Below are 24,235 nucleotides of genomic sequence, written 5' to 3'. Positions count from 1 at the left end.
CTATTCTCATGCCTCACGAGTGGTCTCTGAACAATTCAGTGTTGGAGAAAGTTTTTCGAAAGTGGGGCCGGCCTTGCTGTGACCTTTTCGCTACTCCCCAAAACAGCAAGTGCGACGATTTTTTCACCCTCTTTCCCCAACCAGGCCACCCCAGCAGAGACACTCTAGTACACGATTGGCCTCGGGGACTTCTGTATGCTTTTCCTCCCTTCCCACTGATATCTCAGCTAATACAGAAAGCCATCGCTCAGAAAGCTTCCATGATCCTCATTGCCCCTTACTGGCCTCAACAGGTTTGGTTCCCATTTCTCCACCATTATCTGTTGGAGCAACCTTGGCATCTGGATCCAGTTCCAGACCTCTTGACCCATCAGTCGGGTCAGTTGCACCACTCCCTCCCTTCTCTGAACCTCACAGCGTGGTTCCTCCAATTCCAACTCTAGCCAGGCTTCCTCTAATATCTCGCTCAGTTTGAGATGTTTTGATAGCCTCTCATAAATCTTCCACTCGGAAGATTTATCATAGTAAGTGGAAACGTTTTTCCTGTTGGGCGCAGTCAAAGAATATAGATCCGTTCACTGCTTCCATTCAATCAGTTTTAGACTTTCTAGCCGAACTTTTCCACTCAGGTTCGTCTCCGTCTACCATCAAAGTTCAATTGGCAGCAATATCGAACTTTCATGTTGGAGTCTGAGTCCTCCATTATGTCTCACAAACTCTGCAAAGCCTTTTTAAAGGGAGTTTTTCTCCTCAAACCACCTATCAGGGATCCTCCTCCTCAATGGGACCTCAACTTGGCTGTAGTGTCCTTAATTCTTCCCCCCTTTGAACCTGCAGCTTCATGTTCAGTGAAGTTACTATCTTGGAAAACACTCTTTAGTAGCTATCACTTCAGCTAGAAGAGTCTCTTAACTCCATGCTCTGTGTAGTCGATCCCCTTATCTTTTGTTTCATAAGGATAGGGTGTCCTTACGTACTAACCTGTCCTTTTTGCCTAAGGTAGCTTCACTGGCAAATTTGAATCGAACCATTGATCTTCCTGTGTTCTTCCCTAATTATTCGAACAGGTCAGAACAAAAATTACATTGCTTAGACGTTCTTCGCCAACTCAGGTACTATTTAGACAGGACCAAACAATTCAGAAAGTCTCATCAACTATTTGCTTCTTATGCAGAAGGTAAAATGGGCCTTCCAGTTTCTAAAGTATCTCTCTCTAGATGGCTTACTTCATTGATTACCCTTGTGTATGAGATCAGACATCAACAGTTGCCATCCATTCCCAGGGCTCATTCAACCAGAGCTTTAGCCACATCTATAGCTTTCCAAGATAGGCTGCCTATTGATTCGATTTGTTCTGCAGCTACTTGGGCTTCTCCCCATACCTTCATTTCTCATTATAAGTTGGGCTTGGCCTCTAGGGACCGAGCCAACTTTGGTTCCACTGTACTCAAGAGTCTGTTCCGATAGGCCACCCGGGACAAGGTGCTAGGGACGCAGTCCCATCCAGCAAGAATGAAGGTGAGATAGACAACTTAACATTTAGAAGTTATGTACCTACCATAATGTTCCATGTTAGTTGTCTTCTTCGCCTTCTTTCTTGCGTCCCACCCTCCTTCCCCCTAGCCTGGACAGACCTAGAGGAGTTTGTTTTTTTCCTTTTATGGAATTTCCTTGCTGGGCTTAGCTTTCAAACGAGATCTGAGGAGTTACCGCCTAGCATTGTGGGATATAGGGGAGCCTCGAGCCGGTGGAACTAGCTCTCGAGCTTTTAGAGTGGCCGAGTCGGAGCCGAGGATCGGCTCCGAACCCATCCAGCAAGAAAGAAGGCGAGAAGAAGACAACTAACATGGAACGTTATGGTAGGTACATAACTTCTAAATCTGTTGCATGCAGCTGAACAAGTGGGCAAACATACTTTACAGTGCAAATTTGATTCATTGGAAGCTACCTGTAGAGCAGCTGTTACTGGCTCTGTCATATGTAGACATGCTTGGTTAAAAGAACAAACCCTCCCTGACCATATTAAAGCAAAATTATTGGATGCACCTTTACAGCAGGATGTATTATTTGGTGTCAAAGCAGAAGAAGTTTTAAAGAAAATGGAGGATAAGGCAAAGTCTATGCAAACGGTCAAGGATTTTTTTGCAAGTACAAACCCCCTCGTTTCAGCAGAAATTGGCCAACAAAAAACTGGTCCTTTCCAGCTTCAAACAGATCACAGAGGGGCAAATACAGACGCCCAAGGGGCAGAGGTCAGTCACAGGGCCCTTAGAAACCTCACCAATGGGGTTCTGCTACCCAGAAAGGAGGAGAAGACAGGCCCCAAGCTAGCAGAAGACAAACACAATGACTCTATCCTCAAGCTACCAAGCAAATCTCTCCTGGCAACTCCCTTGGGAGGAAAACTAGCATTTTTTTTTTTTTTTGCAGACAACTGGCACATCATCACAAAAGACAAATGGGTTCTAAACATTGCCTTTCAAGGATACAGATTCCACTTTGATACCTTACCAAGGATCAAAGGAATGCCAAACCTGCCACCAAATCAATGGGCAGAGGCAGAAAAACAAATTACAGCTCTCATGAACATGAGAGCCATTCAACAGGTACCTACACAGGAGCACAAGGACAAGGATTTTACAGAAGACTCTCTTCCTAGTCCCAAGAAAGGACAAGGCATGGAGACCCATTCTGGATCTTTCAATTCTGAACACCTATCTGCAAGTACCAAAATTCAAGATGCTAACACTACAGCAGCTTCTTCCCATGCTGGGCAAGAATGCTTGGCTAGTCACTTTGGACCTCAAGGAGGCATACCTGCATGACCCTATCAGACAAAATTGCAGAAGATACCTCCGCTTCATTGCAGGTTCAACGCATTATCAATTCTTTGCACTGCCCTTTGGCTTATCTACTGCACCCAGGGTCTCCACAAAATGCCTGGCACCAGTAATTGCATACTGCAGACAAATAGGAATTCAAATATACCCATACCTGGACAACTGCCTTATTCAAGCAGAAAGCAAGGACATTCTCTTACAACACCTGGCTTTTGTAAAACATCTTCTAAGTTGCCTAGGGTACACAGTAAACGAAAATAAATCAAAACTAGTGCCCTCACAAAACATAATATTCCTAGGTGTCAGCTTGAATACAACGGCCCAGATGGCTTATCTCACGCCAGACAAGCAATGACAGCTGTTTAAATATTTCATAATAATTGCAACAAAGACCCAACTCCCTGCAAGAAAATTTCTGCAGGCCTTGGGATTCATGGCATCTTGCTTACTACTAATACCATTTGCAAAACTGCATATGAGGAAATTACAATGGTACCTGAAAAGTGTATGGACTCAGCACAGCCACAGCTTGGAAACAATGATACCACTCATTCCCTGCCTTCAACAGGAGTTTCTGTGGTGGGCACAGGCATGTCACCTCAACAAGGGTCAGCATTTCACCTTACCCACAGCCAGGCAAACTATGACAACAGATGCATCGGACTATGCCTGGGGAGCACACATGGCAGGGCAGTGCATTCAGGGCAAATGGACTACAGATCAGAGGCATCTGCATAGCAAGAAAAACAAAATGCTAGCAGTACAGAATGTCCTAACAGCTTTCAAGGACCTTCTACACCCAGGACAGCTAATAATAAAGACGGACAATGCCACAGTCATGTGGTACATAAACAAGCAAGGGTGCACACATTCCTACCCTCTATGCAGGCAAGAAATGACCTTGTAGAACACTGCACTATCTTACCAGGTTCAATTACAAGTACAATTCCTGCCAGGAAAGAAAAACACATTGGCAGACGACCTAAGCAGAAACATCATGGTTCCACATGAATGGAAACTAGATCCGCAAGTATTTGCAATGATAGCTCAAAGATGAGGACGCCCAGACATAGATCTGTTTGCAAGCCCCCACAACCACCAACTTCAACAATTTTGCACAAAGACCTTCCATCCACTAGTTTGGAAAGTGGACGCCCTCTCATTCAGTTGGAAAACATTAACAGTGTATGCCTTCCCTCCACTGCCTCTTCTAGCAAAGGTACTGCTGAAAGTCAGATTAGAGAGGCCACAAATAATACTCTTGCTGCACCAGACTGGCCACGCCAGCATTGGTATCCAATTTTAAGGAACATGGCCCATGGCCCACCATGGATTTTGCCACAAATTCCTCACCTGCTCACCCAGCGAGACAATCCGATTCTACACAGCCAGCTCAAGACTTTAAACCTGGCTGCATGGCAAATTACCTAAACAACCAGTCAACACCTTTACCCAAAGCGGTTATGAATGTCATTCTGGAGACCAGGAGGCCCAGCACCAGGAAAGCATATTCAGACAAATGGAAAAGATTTTGCGCCTGGAACCAGGCGAAAGGCCTAAATCCCCTTGATCCAAACATCCCTCAGATTTTACAATATTTAACTGAGATGTTACACAAAGGACTTTCCTTTTCATCTATTAAGATCCACGCCTCAGCAATTTCAGCTCATTACAGCATGGATCCTCCTCTATTCTCACATCCACTCTTAAGTCAGTACCTCAGAGGGGCTAAGAACTTAAGACCACCAAGGAGAGCTCCAACACCAACTTGGGCTCTCAACTTTGTTCTGGAAAAGCTTACATTGCCGCCCTTTGAACCAGCTTTTTCAGCTGATTTAAAATTTCTTTCATGGAAAACTTCCCTACTACTAGCAATAACCTCAGCTAGAAGAGTCTCAGAGCTACAGGCACTAATGGCAGTGGAACCTTTCCTCATTTAGTCTCTCTACGAACTAATCCTTCCTTTATGCCAAAGGTGGTATCCAGTGTGGCCCTAAACCAAACCATTTACTTGCCCACCTTCTTCCCAAATACCCAGAACAAAGGAGAAAGACTCCTGCACTCTTTGGACATTTACAGGCAATTATGTTACTACTTGGATAAAACTAAGGCTTTCAGAAAAACTGACCAGCTTTTTGTAGCCTATGCTGCAGGATCACAAGGAAAAGCTATCTCAAAACAGACCATTTCTAAATGGATAGGGCATTGCATACGATTTTGCTACACAGATCATGGGAAACCAGTACCTGCTAACATTAGGTCCCACTCCACCAGGGCTACAGCTACATCAGCAGCCTTTCTCAGGGGAGTGCCAACCAAGGATATTCTAGAAGCTGCTACTTGGAGTTCAGTGCACACCTTCACCAAGCACTTTCACTTACCTCTATACTCTAGGACTAGAGCTGGTTTTGCCACTGCAGTTCTGCAGGGCTTACTAGCTTCTTCTAACCCTGTTTGACTTCACCTCCCATCCTTAGCTTTGGGATTCAACCCAAGTGTGATGACTGCAGCAGGGTAACACGATGAACATAGTACAGTTTTGTACCTACCATAAATGTAGATGTTAGAGTGTTCACCCTGCTGCAGTCCAGGTTACCCTCCCTCCATCCCCTCTGAACTAGCTGAACTTATCTCTACCACTCTATCCTATGCTACCTCTGTGGTATATTTGCTTGTGCCTAAGGGTATTGTCTTATTTATTTATATATATATATATATATACTTTGCTACCTGTTTGGGGCAAGAAAAACTGAAGAAAATGGCAAGAAAAACTGAAGAAAATGGCGAAGGATGCTACTTACATACCCCTGGCGCACTGACGTCAGGGAAGAAGCGACAGCAACCGACGCCGGACCAAGACTTTGGAATTCGGGCAGACTGCGGGACCGTCTGACGGCAGGAATAACCTAAGTGTGATGACTGCAGCAGGGTGAACACTCGAACATCTACATTTATGGTAGGTACAGAACTGTACTTTATCAATGGCATGCTGAGTGTAGTTGTTTACTAAGTAAATGCTCAAGTGATAAGAACACTTAGCATTTTTAGAAAGCATGTTGCATACTATTTTGGGTAAGTTTTCTAAAATATTTAAATATTTTTTTCCAAGGTATTTCACCCTTTTTATGAATTTGTTAAATGACTGCAGTGAAGTTGAAGATGAAAATCCACAAACAGGTGGAAGAAAGCGAGGCATGTCTCGACGGCTGGCTTCTTTACGGCACTGCACTGTTTTAGCAATGTCAAATTTGCTAAATGCTAATGTAGATAGTGGCCTTATGCATTCAATTGGTAAGTTGCCGACAATAACTTTTCCTTTTATTTTTGTAAAGTTAGTATTGGCTTTTGATTATGAAATTTTGCGAAAAGAATATACCGAAGACTTCACATGTCTTAAAGCAGCCTACCATTTTATCTCTGTCTATTAAGGTTGCAATAATGCTATAGTAAGAGATGGCTTTGTTTTTGTTAATGAAAGTAGTAGGCTGATGATGCTATAGTACACACAGTGGCATAAATGTAAGTGTAAATACATAACCGGGTTAGCATATCTATTTGAGTAAAACCTATAATACTGCCATAAAAATGAGTATCCCACCAAATTTAGAGTATTGGTAGGGTTGAATGTCACACTACAGACAATATTCTGTAAGGTGTCAGAAAGTGGAGAACTAAAAGGGATTGGGAGTTGAGAGAGCAATAACAACAAATGAGTCTGCCCATATATGGGGGGAGCACTTTCATTCTTTGAAAAATTTATTTAATTGTTTGTTGTGCATTAAAAAAGGCTACAGGTTTAAAAATGAAAATGTACTTAGTTATTTTGTGTCTTGAGTGTTTTTATTGAATGCAAAGTCAGGAACAATGTGATTTTGGGTCAAGAGAAAGACAAGGAGCTACAACGGCATGCACGATCAGTTAGCCAAACATTGTGTACATGTAAAAAAAAAAAAAAAAAAAAAAGACATGATGACTGTCCACACAGATAAAAAGTTAAGTGCTTTCTTTCATTTTAATCACAACGAATCTCTTCAGAACTGACCAGTAAATCAGTCACGTTTAAATACAAAATTTGAAACTGTTACCATCTTCAATTATTTGGACCATTTGCTTGAACCCCTTAGTTGTTAAGACTCCATATTCTTGGAGATGTTCTTCGTGTTTCACTGTTGCAGTCATATGTTTGGGTTATCTGCTTGCAGTAGCCCTCAGTCGGCCTGATTAACAAAGTCTTGGGTCCTGCATCAGTTACTGTCTCATCTTCCATGACGTCAGGTAGTCAGGGGTATAAAGCATGCAGCCGACGCCATTTTATCAGTCTTTCTTGATGTGTGGTGCCCAAAGCAGAAGCAGTTCGCAAGTGCCAGTTGGCCAACTCCTGAAATTTTCGTTTTCGAGTTTCAGAACCGAGGTCTTCAACTAAAGCTATGTACCCCATTGCGGAAACTTTTTCTTGCTTAACCGATGTCAGTAAAAGTCAATAATTGTATTTCTTGTGGAAAGCAAATACCTCATAAAGATTTTCATTCATACTGTATTCCTTGCCTAGGCCCTTACCACGATGTACCTCGCTGTTGGTTTTGTGCCTAATTTAAACCACAAACTATTCGTCATTGGTATATTTACGCTTCTAAATTTTTCGGTACTCTGTTCAATTATCCAGATATGGATTCGGTAAGCCACCCGACTACCGACATTCTGAAAAAACGCAAAGATAAAGACAGAGACAGGCCACCTAGGTCCAAAGCTGCCGACTATGCTTCTCCTACGTTAGTTGCCAGTTCGCCGGTACTAAGTGAGGTGCTTTCGCATCCCCTGATACCCGCTACTTCAGATTCGCTGGCCTCTACTGAGACCCTTTCGGAGTCCGGTATGCCGCGAGATGTTTCAACTGTGGAATCTGCGGATGCCTCTACCTTGGATGGGTCCGGAGCCGCTGTGCAGGCACCGGCTTTTGAGGGTGTATTTGGGCCTACTGACTTGCATATTAAACTGACGCCATCTTCTTCTTCAAGGCCTAAAACTCGATCCATGCCTAGAAAACAGACACCCAGACTGCATGGTCAGGCCTCTATGCCTAAAAAACTAATGATACGAATGGCTGAAAACCTTATTACTTTAATCAGGGGAAGTCAACCTAAGAGACCTAGGACTGGATCTGGCTATGATTCTTCTGATCAGGATTCTGAAATTTCTGTTTCTTCTCATGACCAGGATTTACCCTTGTCTGCCTATGAGGATTCTGATGCAGAGGACTCAATTCCCTCTGCTTCCCATGTGAAACCTTGCATACTCTTAGGGAGCATTTCCACTGGGAGAGCTAGGATTACTCTGATTCTAAAATCAGGCTTAGGGATTTCTTACTCCTGGGCATTGTTGATGATGCCTTCGCGGAGTCTAGCTTGGCCCCTGACTCCTTACCTCTTGCTCCCAGAAAACCAGATAAATATTACATGGTTCCTGACTCTCACAAGTTCCTTTTTAAAAATCCTACTGCGGATCTTGAGACCATTTCACAGGGCCCCAAGGGCATAAAGGCTACTACTGCCAGAAATCCTACCCCCTCTGATAGAGATTCCAGGGCGCTGGATAGATTGGGTAAGAAGGTTTACACTTCGGCAACCTTGACCATTAGGGCCTTAAATTGCCAATTTCATATGTTAAAGTATCAGCAGCACGTTATTGGATTGCTTATACAGAAAATGATTTTGATTCTTGACTGTGCTGAAGTTAAGGATTTACAGGATTTAATGCATTCTGCTGAACAAGTTGGAAAACATGTTTTGCAGTGTATTTTTGATTCATTAGAGGCATCTTGCAGGGCTGCTGTTATTGGGTCTGTACTTAGAAGGCATGCTTGGCTTAAGGAGCAATCTTTGCCAGATCATGTTAAAGCTAAATTGTTGGATGCTCCCTTAAACCAGGACTGCCTGTTTGGCAACAAAGCAGAAGTAGTACTTAAAAGATGGAGGAAAAGGCTAAATCCATGCAAACTGTTAGATTTCCTGCAAGTGCAGCCTCCAAGGTTTAGTAGGCATTGGCCCTCTAAGAATTGGTCCTTTCCTGCCTCTTCCAGGCCCTCTCAGTCCAAACCCACATCCAGCAGAACACTCAGGCTTCAGTCCCAAGGTACGCACAGGACTAAGTAGTGGGGGCTCCCACTTCCAAAGCAGGGAGTAGTAAGACCCCCCTTATGGTAAACTGTCTCAATGATTTAACCTTAAACCTTCCATGCCCTGCTCAACTGACTGTTCCTTTAGGGGGAAAGATTACTCTGCATGCAAAAAACTGGGAACTCATTATCCAGGACAAATGGGTTTTAAATATAGTTTCCCAGGGATACAGATTCCAGTTCCACACTTTAACAACCCCAAACTGTTGTCCAGTTATACCCCTAAATCAGTTGGCAGAAGCTCAAAATCAAGTTTTCTCTCTCTCAAGTATAAGGGCTATTCAAACTGTCCCAGAAGATGAAAGGGGACAAGGTTTTTACTCAAGACTTTTTCTGGTGCCCAGAAAAGACTACTCCTAGCTTCTTATCCTGGGTCTCTATATCCTAAACACTTTTTTGGTGATCCCAGAATTCAAGATGCTAACTCTTCACCAGTTGCTGCCTATGCTAGGCAAGGATTGCCTGGTTGGCAGCACTGGATTTAAAGGAAGCCTACCTGCACATTCCAATTAGGGAATCTTGCAGAAGATACCTACACTTCAAAGCAAGCTTCATGCACTATCAGTTCTCTGCACTGCCCTTCGGCTTATCTACTGCTCCCAGGGTATTCACAAAGTTCCTAGCTCCAGTCATTGCATTTTGCAGGCAAAGAAATATTCAAATATACCCACACTTGGATGACTGTCTAATTCAGGCAGAAAGCCAGGGCATGCTGTTGAATCATCTGGCATTTGTACAAAAAGTGCTGACTTCCCTGGGGTACACCATAAATGAAAAGAAATCACATCTGGTACCCTGCCAACAAATTGTATTCATGGGAGCAAGCTTGAACACAACTTCCCAGAAGGCTTCCTTCACGCCAGAGAAACAAGTTCATTTGACAGCGTACATCAAGATTATGGCCACAAAGTCCCTGCTATCTGCAAGACAAATACTACATGCCTTGGGGTTTATAGTCTCCAGCATTCTTCTAATACCATATGCAAGACTGCATATAGGTTCATAGGTTGGTACTAGGCTATCGGCCCTAGGGCCTAATCAAGCCTAGCTGTAACAATTCCCTGGATATTTCTTCCCACAGTATTTACTTCTGTGGACCCCTATCTAGCAGGGCGACTGACATGATCCCGGGGTAAATTTCTTCTCTCCCATCCAGTCATCAAGGTTCCTTTTGAAGAGGGCCAAGGAGGCGCTCTGCTTGACATGTATGGGCAGTCTATTCCAGAGTATGGGGAGTCTCTGGGTCAGGAAGCTATCCCTTCAGCATGTTTTGTTCATTGTGATGACAAGGTTTAGATCCCTGGAGCATGTGGCTCTGAGAGATTGGGATTTCTGTAAGTTGAGCATGTCCAACAGCTCAGGGTTTGACATGGCCTTGTATGTTAAGCAGAGATCGCCTCTGAGTAGACGATATGACACAGAGTATAGCTGGAGTTTTTTTAGATGGTCAGAATATGGTATCTGCTTTAGGCCTGTGATACTTTTAGTGAGGTGTTTCTGTGGCCTTTCCAGCTGTTGCAGATGTCTTGTGAGGTATATACCAAATGGGGCATTATACTCTATAATGGGTCTAATGAGGGATGAGTACAGTGGGACAATGACCTCCTTTTTTCTGGATGAAAAGCCCTTAGTGATGAGTGTGCCACATAGAAGGATTTCCTGACTGTTGTGGCGATGTGGATGAGGAAACTACAATAGTATCTAAAAAGCCTATGGTGTCAACATTCTCAGGATCTAGAATCAATGATTCCTATCATACCTTGTCTATGGATGCCTGCCACCACCACAAGGGACTGCCATTCGCTGTACCCCCTGCTGCCCAAACCCTAACAACAGACTATGCATGGGGGGGGCTCACTTGGCAGGGCAGTACACTCAGGGCAAATGGAACCCAAGTCAAATGCATCTGCATATCAATCAAAAAGAAATGTTAGCTGTACGGTATGCTCTGATAGCCTTCAAGGGACCCCATTCTTCCAGGACAATTATTGGTAAAGATGGACAAATACCACTGTTAATATGGTACATAACCAAGCAGGGGGGAACCCACTCTTACCTTCTCTGCAGGCTAGCTATGGCTCTGTGAAACACAGTCCTGAGCAACCAAGTGCACCTACAGGCTCAATTCCTGCCAGGAAAGCTAAATACACTGGCAGATGACCTAAGCAGAAATCTCATGGACCCACACGAGTGGAGACTGGAACCAAAGATATTCAACATGTTGAGAAGCAAATGGGGGAGCTCAGAGATAGACCTGTTTGCCCCCCCCCCCCCCGAACTATCAATTGGACAAATTCTGCACAAGGACTCTCCACAAACATGCTTGGAAAGTGGACGCCCTGTCCTTCACCTGGAAAAACTATCAGTTTATGCCTTTCCCCATCTGCCTTTCCCCTCCAAGGTAGTACTAAAGATCAAACTGGAGAAACCAATGACAATACTGATTGCACCAGACTGGCCACACCAACACCTGGTACCTCCTCTTGCACAGTGTGTCACTGCTGGCACCATGACACCTGCCTCAGACCACCTGCTCTACTGTCTCATCAGGAAGGCCAGATTCTGCACCCACAGCTTCAAACCCAGAACTTGGCAGCCTGTCTAATTACTTGATCTCACCATTCCCATCTCTCAGTAAGCAAGTGATGGATGTCATTCTGGAGGCAAGGAGGCCTATTACTAGAAAATCCTATGCTGAAAATTGGAAAGATTTTGTTCCTGGAGCCAAACTCTTGGGATGGGCACAGCAACGCCCAATTTACCTCATATTCTTCAATACTTAACTGAGATGCTTCAAAACGGCCTTTCCTTTGCCGCCATCAGAATTCATGCCTCAGCCATTTCAACTCAGTACAATACAAAACCTACTTCAGCCTGGGACCTTAACTTTATATTGGAAAAGCTCACTCTACCTCCCTTCAACCCACCTGCAAGTGCAAGGTTGAAATTCCTTTCTTGAAAAACAGCTTTCCTTCTAGCCATCACTTCAGCAAGAAGGGTGTCTGAATTTCAGGCCCCCATGGCTGTGGAGTCTTTCTTCATCTTTCATGCGGGCAGGGTGTCCCTCAGGACCAATCCCTACTTCATGCCTAAAGTGGTAGCCAATGTGACCTTTAATCAAGTCTATTCATTTGCCAACTTTCTTTTATAATCCACAGAACAAAGGGCAACGAATGCTGCACCCCTTGGATGTGCACGGACAATTTAGATTTTACTTGGACAGGACTAAACCTCTCAGGAAATCTGAACAGCTGTGGGTTGCATTTGCTGCATGGGCAGAGGAGAAAGCTATTTCAAAACAAACTATTTCTAAGTGGATTGGCCATTGCATTCATTTCTGCTATAAGCACCATGGAAAACCTACCCCACAGGGGATAAGATCACATTCAGCCAGGGCTTTTTATCTACCTCTAAAGCCTTTCTCAGAAGTGTCCCTACCAGAGACATCCTAGAAGCTACTACCTGGAGTTCTGTACATACCTTCACCAAGCATTACCACTTGCCATTTTTTTCTAAATCCAGAGCTGGCTTTGCCACTGCAATCTTGCAGGGCCTTATAGCTGGTCCTAATACTATCTTATTGCCTCCTCCCATCCTTAGCTTTGGGAATCTACCCAAATGTAATGACTGCATCAGTGAAACACGAAGAACATAGTACAGTTGTGTACACTTACCATAAATGTAGATGTTAGATGTGTATTCACTGTTGCAGTCCTGGTTACCCTCCCTCCAGTCCCCTGACTTCTATTGTCTTTACCTCTATTCTTGTTTACTATGCTTAAAGCTTTCTGGTGTATTTGCTTTTTATTGGAGGTGTAACCTTGTATATAATTGCTTCCCATTATGGGGGGCACCTGACATATGGGGCAAGAAAAACTGATAAAATGGCGTCGGCTGCATGCTTTATACCCCTGACTACCTGACGTCATGGAAGATGAGACAGCAGTCGACACAGGACCCAAGACTGAGGGCTACTGCAAGCAGATAACCCAAATGTGATGACTGCAACAGTGAATACACACGAATGTCTACATTTATGGTAAGTGTACACAACTGTACTTTCTTGAACCTTCTTAGAAATTACACTTTTACAGGTACGGAAACACTATTAGTTAATGTAGATGTAATATCCTTGTATACTTCTATTGACCAAAGGATGGGGATAGAAGCTGTGATTTTGAAGGAACACACTAGGCTTGACAACATAATGGTACAGTCCATTTGCCTTTTACTTGATTTGGTCTTGAAAAATACATTTTTCTTATTTGACAGAAGAATACACTGTCAGACCTGTGTGGTGGCTGTGGGAGCTAAAGTAGCACTGGCTTTCGCCAATTTAGTGTTACGTTGGTGGGAACTGTCCTTCCTGACCAAACTGGAGAGATTTAAATATGTCTCCTTTTATAGGAGGTTTATTGATGATTTGTTTTTTGTCTGGAATGGATCTACTGATGAGTTAAGTCTATTTTTGGATGATATGAACAGACACAGGATGGGACTGAAGTTCACTTCAAGTGAAGTTTGCACGAATGTGCACTTCTTGGATTTGAATATAAATATGAATCTTGAAAAAAGATTCACCAGGACAGTGTTCAGAAAGGACACCTATACTAATAATTTCCTTCATTTTGAGAGTGGTCATCCTTTGTTCATGAAGCTGAACTTGGTCAGAGGACAAATTATATGCCTCAGTAGATTAATTTCAGACAATGAAAATTTTATTTGTGGGGCAAACAAACTTATTTTCATGTTTGTCCATAGAGGGTATCCATATGAAAAGCTGAGGGAAATTTTCGAGCAGATGTTATTGGTTAGGATGGAAAAGTGCCCTCCAATTTTAACTAGTGGGTTTATTGCTAACAATAACAGTAGGAAAGTAAAAGAAATGGACAGTGCCTTTCCTGTTACTATTAGTATTGATTGCTATAGTATCAAACAGGAAATTTCCAACAACTGGAAAGTTATTTTGGGAAACCGAGACTTAGCAAGAGTATTAGGGGACCACAAACACTCCTTTTAGAAAAAGGTTGCAAGTGTAAAGTCCATTTTAGAAATAGGGGAACACCAAACTGTTAGAGGAGCCAGTGGCACTTACCCATGTTATAACTGCAAACAATGCAGGTTTATTGATTCAACAAAAAATATATTTTTTCCACACATTAATAGAATGGTGGTCAGTAAAGGAGATATAACTGCAAAGGTATGGGGGTAGTATATTTGGCAACCTGCTCCACCTGTCATAATTTCTCTGTGGGAAAATCAAGTAGAGCCCTTTATAAAAGGATTTATGAACGTCGTTTGGCTATTAAAAATAATGATACTAGTAATGCTTTAGCCAAACACGCTTTGGAGTGTTCTTTGTGTTGGATGAAATAGATTTGACTCCATTTGTCACAAAATTTAATAATGCCCTGGAAAACAAGGAGCTTAGATGGCAGGTTTTCTTTAGGGCATATCACATTCCTGGTCTAAATGAAACCTTAAATGTTTAATGTCTTTTAAATAACAGACTATATTAAATAGTTTATTTGACAAGTATTTTTACAGTAGGCACACATTTGTATGTGATACACACTTTTTGTATATATGTCAAGTGTTATATTTCACATTTGATATTTTTGCCGTTAAGAAAATGGTATGTATTAACAAACAATTAGATGAATGGACATTTTGTTTATTTTTTAATCAAATGTATTTAAACTTGACTAATTGATTTACTGGTCAATTTGAAGAAGTTTGTTGTGATTAAAACGAAAGAAAGCGCTTAACTTTTTATCTGTGTGGACTGTCATTATTTTGTCTTTTTTTTTCAGTTTTGTTCTGAAGTTTATTCTGGTTTTCGTGAATTTGGTGGTTTTTACATTATTGTGTACATGTAAGTTGCAAGTTGGAAACTTGTGGCAGTGTTAGTGATGCAACAAATGGCACACTCACCTTTGTGCTGGAAGACCAGAAGGCTTCAGGTTCTATTTCCACTCCAGCTGACTGGATTGCTGACATTGCATTCTTGTGTGAATCTTCCTTTTGTTGAGACATTAAACGAAAGTTCTCCGTTGGTAAAAGATCCCACAGCACTTATTGAAGAGAGCAGTGGAAGTTCTTCTACACCATGGTCAGATTTCCCCTAGTAGTATAAATACCATCTCTGGTCTTCCTTGTAAAGAGGCCACTAGCAGAGGGGGACTAACCCTGTATACAAAGGATAAACAAGGTTACAAAAATATATTAAACTGTTGTATAGAATATGTGAAAGTAGTAGTATCTTATTAGAATGACTGCCTAATCTGTCAGTTATTGGAATGTGAATGGCTTTGCAGTTATAGACAAAGAAACAAAGTATTGAATTGCATTAAGAAGTGTAAGGTACAAATAGCAGTGCTACAGGAGATACTCTAAGACACGAATGAACATGTACATTTGGTAAAGAAAGGGTTCCTGAATGGTTATTCAGCAGAGTTGTTGTTTGTCTTTCGGCTTTTCCTGGTTAGAGGTCGCCACAGCGGAACTGCGGTCCGCTAATGATTGGCAATAGATTTTCACGAACACCGAGGTGCCAGCTCGACGTCCAACCTTCAGCGAAGGCACGCCCATTTACGCATGTCTTTCGAATGCCCATCCAACCGCGGGGAGGACATGCAGACACACAGAAGGCACTCCCCGCACTCCAGCCAAGAGTGTCGGGGACAAATGAAAATGGGTGTAGTACTGATTGTAAGAGGGGCAGCAATAATGACTGATGAGAAGAAAAAGAGCAGTGGTATGTTTGTGGTAATAGGGGCGTATTAGCAGGGAAGGAGTATCACATTGGCGTGTATTTAATTATCCACCTAAAGCTACTATTAAGAAACGTAAGAAAATTATGGAAGAGATGATTAGCTTCCAGCAGGGAATATTATTCATGGATGGGGTCTGGAACTTGATATGTAATATAGATACATCAGTGAAGACCTAGAAGGAAAAATATATTCCTGAAGAAATATATGAGTGTTAGGGATGGAAGATGTGAATTTACTAGCAAGAACTAACACAGAATTTTGCATATTATTCCCTGAGGTACAATAACTGGGTTAGACTGGATAGAAATTGTTTCACTGGAGCACAGATATTTAAATGAAAGCTTTGAAACATGGAGGTAATTACTAAGATAAAGATGCATGGTTATCAAGGAAAAATCACTTTTCCGTTTTTCTGCGTGCATATTAAAAAAAAGTGGAATTTAAGGAACAGGTAGTCAAAATGATTCAAGAGTTGGGATAGGCAAATATCTCCATTCCGAGTGCTTTTGTCTAAAGTCTGAACACGATTATAAAAACTGTCAGATCTGACAATCTTTTGTTCCTAAAACCGTCCATACTCTACTTTAAGTGCTTACTTAGAAACCCTGCATCTGAAGCATCTCACACAACCTAGAATGGCAGAGCCCCTGGCCTTGGAAATCCTGCTCACACCTAAAAATTAAAAAAAAAACTTGGCCTGAATCTTCTGCTGCCCACTCTGATGCGGACCTATCCATTTTAATCATGCTGGAATCCACAGTTCATCCAACTCTTTCTCGGGCACCCTGTACTGCAGTCCCAGTGGAGGCAGGTATGGTGTCTGGGTATTGCACATCCGTAATTGCTGATACTAGTACATTTGAGAAGTGGGACCCTGAGGGTGATCATTTAAGAGGGACCAGAGGGCATTCCTCAAATCCTTGTTAGGGAAGAAGTGCCTAGTACTTTCAGTTCTGTCAGGGTTTTAACTTGCCATACTGAGCGCTGGCACCATATTTAAGAAAAACAAATGAAAAAAAAAAAAAAAAACAATGATCTGTTGCCATTTTCATTCATTCCTCAGTGAATGGGTATCGTATCCAACTTGGCTGCTTTTCTGTAGATTCTAGGCTCTGACTCTCGAGCTTTTCCCTTTACCCATAATACCCTTGACCACTGCAGTACCTCAGATCTTGTTTGCCATTCTAATGATTTGGTCAGGATTGCATTCTCTCAAGCTCAACATCGTGATTTGTTTTGGGGGGGGGGTAGAATAGTGGTAAAAACTTCAGAGTATAGCCTTTATAGTATCCTCTCTTTACCCGCTAGGCTGATTTATCTTTCTTTGCCATCCTTTTGTATTCTTTCATGCCATCTCTGGTATTTTCCTTTTCTTTCCTTTATCTACTGTGTAAAGTATATTATTGTTATCATTTTTTACTATTATTATAGTTACTATTGCCTTTGTTAGCATAACTTTTCTCTACCAGTGTTTGTGTGTATACACGTGCACATGCACACACACACACACACACACATATATATATATATATATATATATATATATATATATATATATATATATATATATATATATATATATATATATATATATATATATATGCTTTCATTTTTTCTTTGGACTTTGCCATTGGGCTTCATTTTCATCTGTGTCTGAAAAGCCTACTTTTTTTTAAAAATGTACACTCCCTGTTTTTTGCAAGATACTCTACTCTGATGCACACAGGGAGTGAGACTTCTTGCACTATTTGTGTGGGCTTTAGTGCCAGAGCCATCAGTGATCACTGAAACAAGCTAGTGCTTACGGGACTTATACCTGCTTCTGCTCGTTCTGCTGTTTCTGCTTCAAGGGCTTAACACCCCCCTCTCAGAAATCAAAGTCCATGGAGCGTGGAAAGCACATTCCTGATGGGTCTCTCAAATCGTCTCCAGCATCAGAGCTGCCAGCTGAGTTTTCCAAAAACTCTGAAGCCCAGAGATATGAAGCCTGCTACTTCAGAGTTTCTTCAACTCCGAAATATTTGCTTCTCTCCAGAGTCAGTGTCTCCTAGACTGAGATTTCCTTTCCTACAGGAGACTCCCAGACAGTCTTCTGGACCTCCTTCCACATTCTGTTCGATCAGGTCCTTCCAAAGCAGAAGTGGATAGGATGATGAGAAAATTCCTCAGAACACAGATCCAGATGGGGGTCTTACTGACTCTGTCACCCATCGGAACCGTGAGCCTTAAGCCTCCCTCACATACAGTTATAACTGCTTCTCTGATCCGATCTTCTGTTTAAAGAATAAAAACATTGGAGCAGAAGATGCTTTTATCATCAAGTCTGACTACTTCCCTGATCCATTTTGTTTTGACTCCCCTTGAGCAGGACTTGCTTTGGAGCCGAAAAGTTGGATCCGAGGGAATGACTTGGTCTCCGTAGCTTTTGGAGCCGTCGCTTTCCCTTCTAGCCTTGGCACTGAACAGTTCGGTTCCAACTCATCCCTTGTAGTGGATGGTCAAGGAGGGTCCTGGTTTGTCTGATCTGAGAGTTTCTGCTCTGGTCAGATTGCCCTTGGCTTCTCCTGGTCCCTATGTCTTTCAGTTGGTGGAGTGTTCTTTCACCTGAGAGAGTTCTCAACTCTTCCTTGTTCGAATCCTTTTCCCTCTTCGGATCCTATGTCTGAATTTTTTCATCCTATGCCACAGGTATGGCCAGCCCTTAAGAACTTCCAGGCAGTTCCACTTGGGGAACTCCCTGCTTTTTCCCATACCTCTCCAGAGCACCCCACTAAAGAGGTCCCCTGGAAGAGGTTGTGGAAAAGGAGGCACTTAGAGTCCCCTAAGTAATCTTTGACAGAAGACACCAATTTCAATGAAGGGGAATAGTTCCCTGGATCTCCAGAAGATGTCTCCTTTGGAGACATTTTAAAAATCGTACACCCAAAAGGTGGCTGGTCTTCCCAAACCCTTTCCTAGGATGAGTTGGTGTTCCTAGAAGCCTTCGGGTCTGCCCCGTCTACATCTGGAGTTACCACCAGCAGATGAGCTTATAGATCTTGTCTCCAGCCAGGCATGGAAGGAACAGGACACCATACAACTGATTCCCAGGTGTCCGGATAAGATTCTCAGAGCACTTACAGACAGTACTGGTGTAATGGAATCCCTGTAGATGCCACAGTTGTTGCAGAAGCCACCAAAAAAGACTTAGCTGAGTAGAGTTCCACTGTCCATCCCCCTGATGGAGAATCTGTGGTGTTGGACAGGTACGGGAAGCGAGTTTATGCCTCGGCGACCTTTGCCTTACAATTGCTAAACTACATGGCACATTTCACTAGGTTATAGAGGGACTTGATTAGGTAACTCTCTTACTCTACCCCTGGGTCCACATTGGCGTAGGAATCTGTATTCAAATGAAGAATATTCAACAAACACACTGCCTTACTGGCATATGTGTAGAAGTGCTTTTCTACCCTCCCTCTGGCAGTCTGTCAAAGATGAGAACTCCTCCCAGTGCCAGTTTGTGAGTGAGAAGGGCCAGTCACCTGGCAGGATCAGGAACAGCCCTTTACACTCACAGACAGGACCCATTCAATTTTCTTCTTTCAAAGCCAAAGGAAGATCACTTTAAATTGACCTTACCTTCTGGGTTTTCCAGCTGCAGAGCTCAGATAAGAAACTCCTTTTGGGTTTTATTTATTCCCTCTGCCTTTTCTTTTAGTGCTTGAATAGTGTAGTTTGCTGCTTTGACTATTCTTTCTGATTACAAATGTTTCTGTTTTTACTTTCACTAGCACAGTAAGACCTGCTGATTAAAAACTTCATTTGCATGTTTGACGGGAAAACTTGTTGATATTGCTTTTTTCTTTTAGAGTTAGAATTATCTGAAGTGATTGAGTGGGATTACAGCATTTTAAATGATTTTGTCTTTTAAATTGAGATTTTTGCATCATTTTGTATATTAAATATTTCTGACAGAAATTAATCAGTTTGATTCATTTGCAGTCTAATTCTGTTTGAGTGTATCCATTGATTTTGTCAGAAACTCGTTCCTTTACAAAATTAGGGAAATTTTGTGCATGTATTTTGTTGATTGGAACTGTTAATGCAATTGTCATTTTGTTCATTGTAGTCAGAGTAGTAACCCCTGCGGTAATAGACTGTAGATTACTTTTGGTGCCGTTTTGTATGTTAAACAGTTCTGACAGGAATTTTTCATCAGTTTTTGATTAATTCTTATCTAATACTGTTTTAGGCAGTATTCATTCATTTGAACTGAAACTGTTTATTTACAAAATTGGGAATTTTGTTCTTTGAACTGTGTTGCTGAAAGGGCGGCCACGGTGATGCAGCGGTTAGTGTCGCCGCCTCACAGCAAGAGGTTCTCCGGTTCGATTCTTGGCTGGGGTGCCTTCTGTGTGGAGTCTGCATGTCCTCCCTGTGGTCGCGTGGGTTTCCTCCAGGTGCTCCGGTTTCTTCCCATATCCCAAAGACATGCTGTTTGTGGATTGGACACTCTAAATTGGCCCTAGGCATGAGTGTGTGCCTTCTGCAGAAGGTTGGGCGCCGGGCTGGCAACTCGACACCGTAAAACTCCACTGCCAGTCATGAGCGGACACGTGATCCACTGTGGTGACTCCTAACTGGGAAAAGCCGAAAGAAGAACTGTGTTGCTGAAAATACTTTCATTTTTTCAGTGCAGTGTTCAGAATAGTATCTCTACAGAAATAGTCCTTTGATTACTATTTATAGGGAGAATAGTAGGATTTGTCCAACCTTTTTACTGGGATGACTGTGCAGCCAGTATTTGCTATTGAGCTGTTTAGTGTTTTGCTCCCTACTTTATAGACTCAGACCCACCACCACCACCTTCTCCATCTGCACCTAAAAAATGAAAGAACAAATAAAAAATATGCCTCCGCCTTTGACTTGTGACTCTAGTAGCCTTAGCTTCAAGCAGGCTATTAGTCCACAAGCCTTCTGTTATGTCCAGGTCCACTGGGATGAATGCAATGCATGACAAGAGGGGCAGACATCCTGTAAGAATTGTACCATTGCCTGTTTCAGATATGGGAAAACCAAGCTCTCTAGATGTAGTAGCTGAAGTCAGAGGTGCAGGATCTGTTGCCAGTATTGATACTTTTCCTCCCAGGGGTCCTCCCACTAGTGTAGAGTTTCAAATCCTTAAGCATTGGGATGACATAGGTAAATGGATACAAGGAGTATCGAAAATGTTTCATTTTCCCTAGTTTTTCTCCTTTAAACAAGATAATTTTCAGTGGCCTAACCAGCAGAAGTCCCAGGTGTATAAAATCCAAGGCAAAAGGAAAAGTCAGGATGACAACTCTGCCAAGACTGACAGAAAAGGTTCCTTCCCCAGAAAGGATAGTCCCCATTCCAACTCATGACTATGCAGAATGTTGCACCACTCATTAAGTTCTGTGTTTAGTTCCTTGTCTCCCATGTTAGCTCTCAAGAAGGCAGCCTGGCCATCAGTGAATGTTCTTCGTGTTTCACTGTTGCAGTCGTTACATTTAGGTAATCCTGCTGGCAGGTTGCCCTCAGCCAGCCTGAATTCCAAAGTCTCGGGTCCTGCTTCGCCCGTCGTCACCCCTTCCCTGACGTCAGGGGTATAAAAGAAGCAGCCGACGCCATTTTCTTCAGTCTTTCTTGCCGTGCGGTGCCCGAAGCAGAAGTAGTTTGCAAGTGACGGTCGGCCGACCCCTGAAATTTTCATGTTTGAGTTTCAGAACCAAAGTCTTCAATAAAGCTAAGTACCCCGTTGGGGAATCTTTTTTCTTGCTCCAGACCAATGTCAGAAAAAGTTAATAATTGTATTACTTGTGGAAAGCAAATACCTCATAAGGATTTTCATTCTTACTGTATTCCTTGCCTAGGCCCTGATCGCAACGTTTCTGGTTGTCGGTTTTGTGCTAAATTTAACCAACGCACTATTAAGTGTCGGTATAATTTTGCTTTAAAGTATTTTGGTAGCCGGTTTAATTATCCTAAAATGTCGTCGGATAGCCATCTGACTACTGGAGTTTACAAAAAACGTAAGAAAAGTATAGAGAAAAACAACCAAGGCCCAAAACCAACAATGAAGCTTCTCCTAACCCAGTCACCGGTTCTCAGTGAGGTGCTTTCGCAGCCCCTAACACCCGCTACTTTAGAGTCGCAGGCCGCTACAGACTCCCGTGTGGAGTTAGCCATGCCGCTGGATACTCAAAGTATTGGAGCCTCGGACACTAATCCCTCAGATGGGTCCGGAGCCGCTGAGCAGGTACCGGCTTCTGAGGGTATATTCAGACCACAACATCTTTACATTAAAACAACTTCAGCTTCAAAGACTAAAACTACATCTACATTAACTACATCTCCAGTTCAACCAATTTTCTGACCTTTACTTACCAGAGGGATAGGAATATTTTAAAATATTTAGACATCTTGATAGGGAAAGGAGAAAATTAATTTTTTTCAAAAATCTATAGAAAAGAAACTTTTTCTAATTCATATTTAGCATATAACAGTGCGCACCCCTACCACCAGAAAAAAGGAATAGTAAAGGGGCAATTCATAAGAGGTAGCAGGATGACTTTGAATGAATCAGATTTTAATGATGAATGTACATTACTACGTAATATGTTTAAAGATAGAGGATACCCAATCAGACTTATTGAGACAATAGAAAAGGAGGTTAGAACAGGAAGAAATGACAAATTTAAACCTATCCTTGGGAACAGAACAAGATGGAATAATGAAGAATTAAAAGTTGACAAATACGAAGGTGAAAGCAACTTTGTGTTGGATTTTAGTGGTGAAGCAATAAAAATTAGAAAAATATTAGAGGAGGAATGGAATAGATTTAGTGAAATTTCTGACCTTGAATGCTTGTTTGTACAGCCACTGAAATGCACCTATCGAAAGGGAAAGAGTTTAAAGACAATCCTAGAAGGCAGAAAAGGTACAAATATAGTAAGGGAAGGAAAAGTTGGAACATTTAAGTGTGGAAGATGTTCACAGTGCCCACATATTTGTACAAAAGGAACTATTTATATTAAAAGTAGAGATTTTCTGATCCAAAGTAAGTGCTTTGCAAATTGCGAAACTAGTGGTATAGTTTATATAGGGTTGTGTGACCATTGTGACGCATTTTATGTGGGAAAGTCAGAAAGAAAACTGAAAAATAGAATATATGAGCACTATTATGAAATTAGGAAAAAATGCACACACAATGCACTTTATAGACACAAAATCAGTTGCCAGGGGGCAAATTTTAACTTTTTTGTATTAGAAGTAGTGGAGAAGGACATAAGGGGTGGACTATGGGAAACTTCTATAGAATATAAAGAACTACTGTGGCAGCTGTTTTTGGAAGCTAATAAATCCCCAGGATTGAATGACGCAGTTTCCCTAGCCCCAGTATTAAAGATGAGGGCAGCTAAATTATAGATACCAAAAAATTTTATGTATTAATTAAGTTTGAATTGTGCTCATTTAATAGGTAGAGGACGTATGAATTTTTTATATTTTGTATCATGTTAAGGAACTGTGCATTTTTTTAGTACCTGCAGGTAAAAATTATATTTGAACACTAGATGGTGCTAACTCCTGCTGAGTATGAATTGTATTAAATTATTATATTTGTAATATTTATGTATTTTAAATGTATTTATAATAGTATTAGGTGTTAAGCTGGTTTTAGGTATTATGCATTTTTTGGTAGTTTTTAAAATGCATTTTATAGATGTTGTTTTTGTTTGTCAAGTAGAAATGTTTAGGTTGTTTCCTATGCAAGTGCCTATTAAATAGCACTTAAATGTTTTATTGATCAATTAAGCAATTAGCCTAAAGCATATTTAAAGATAGGGGTGGAACCATTCATGTATTTTGTTACACATCAGAAGAAGTTATACGAAACGAAAACGCACTGTGTTTTGTAATTGGCGTTTATGTGTGATAAGTGTTGTGGAGTGCTGTGAGTCACATTAAAGTGTTTGAAGCACAACTAAGGAGTCGAGCCTCTTGTTCTTCTCGAGTGCCTTTTGGTTGTAGTATCCTAAAATGTCATCGGATAGCCATCTGACTACTGGAGTTTACAAAAAACGTAAGAAAAGTATAGAGAAAAACAACCAAGGCCCAAAACCAACAATGAAGCTACTCCTAAGCCAGTCACTGGTTCTCAGTGAGGTGCTTTCGCAGCCCCTAACACCCGCTACTTTAAAGTCGCAGGCCGCTACAGACTCCCGCGTGGAGTTAGCCATGCCGCTGGATACTCAAAGTATTGGAGCCTCGGACACTAATCCCTCAGATGGGTCCGGAGCCGCTGAGCAGGTACCGGCTTCTGAGGGTATATTCAGACCACAACATCTTTACATTAAAACAACTTCAGCTTCAAAGACTAAAGCAGCTTCTAAAGCAAAGAAACGAACTCATGAGCCACGTGTACAGGCCTCTATGCCCAAAAA

At 42.0% G+C, this 24,235-nt stretch overlaps 1 protein-coding gene across 1 annotated transcript in view; it reads left to right on the top strand.

Moving 5' to 3' along the window:
• Positions 1–24,235, top strand: part of NF1 (neurofibromin 1) — a 5,218,972-nt gene that overhangs the window by 2,420,357 nt on the left and 2,774,380 nt on the right. The window contains exon 25 of the mRNA XM_044054637.1: positions 5,950–6,131. Within this exon, the coding sequence (XP_043910572.1) occupies positions 5,950–6,131 (182 nt within the window). The remainder of the gene's footprint in view (positions 1–5,949; positions 6,132–24,235) is intronic.

This window comes from Protopterus annectens, chromosome 13.part0, assembly GCF_019279795.1.
Source record: "Protopterus annectens isolate FY-2018-M chromosome 13.part0, PAN1.0, whole genome shotgun sequence".
Classification (NCBI taxonomy): Eukaryota; Metazoa; Chordata; order Ceratodontiformes; family Protopteridae; genus Protopterus; species Protopterus annectens.
The sequence above is the reverse complement of the archived record's forward strand: the minus strand, read 5'-3'. Positions and strand labels throughout refer to the sequence as shown.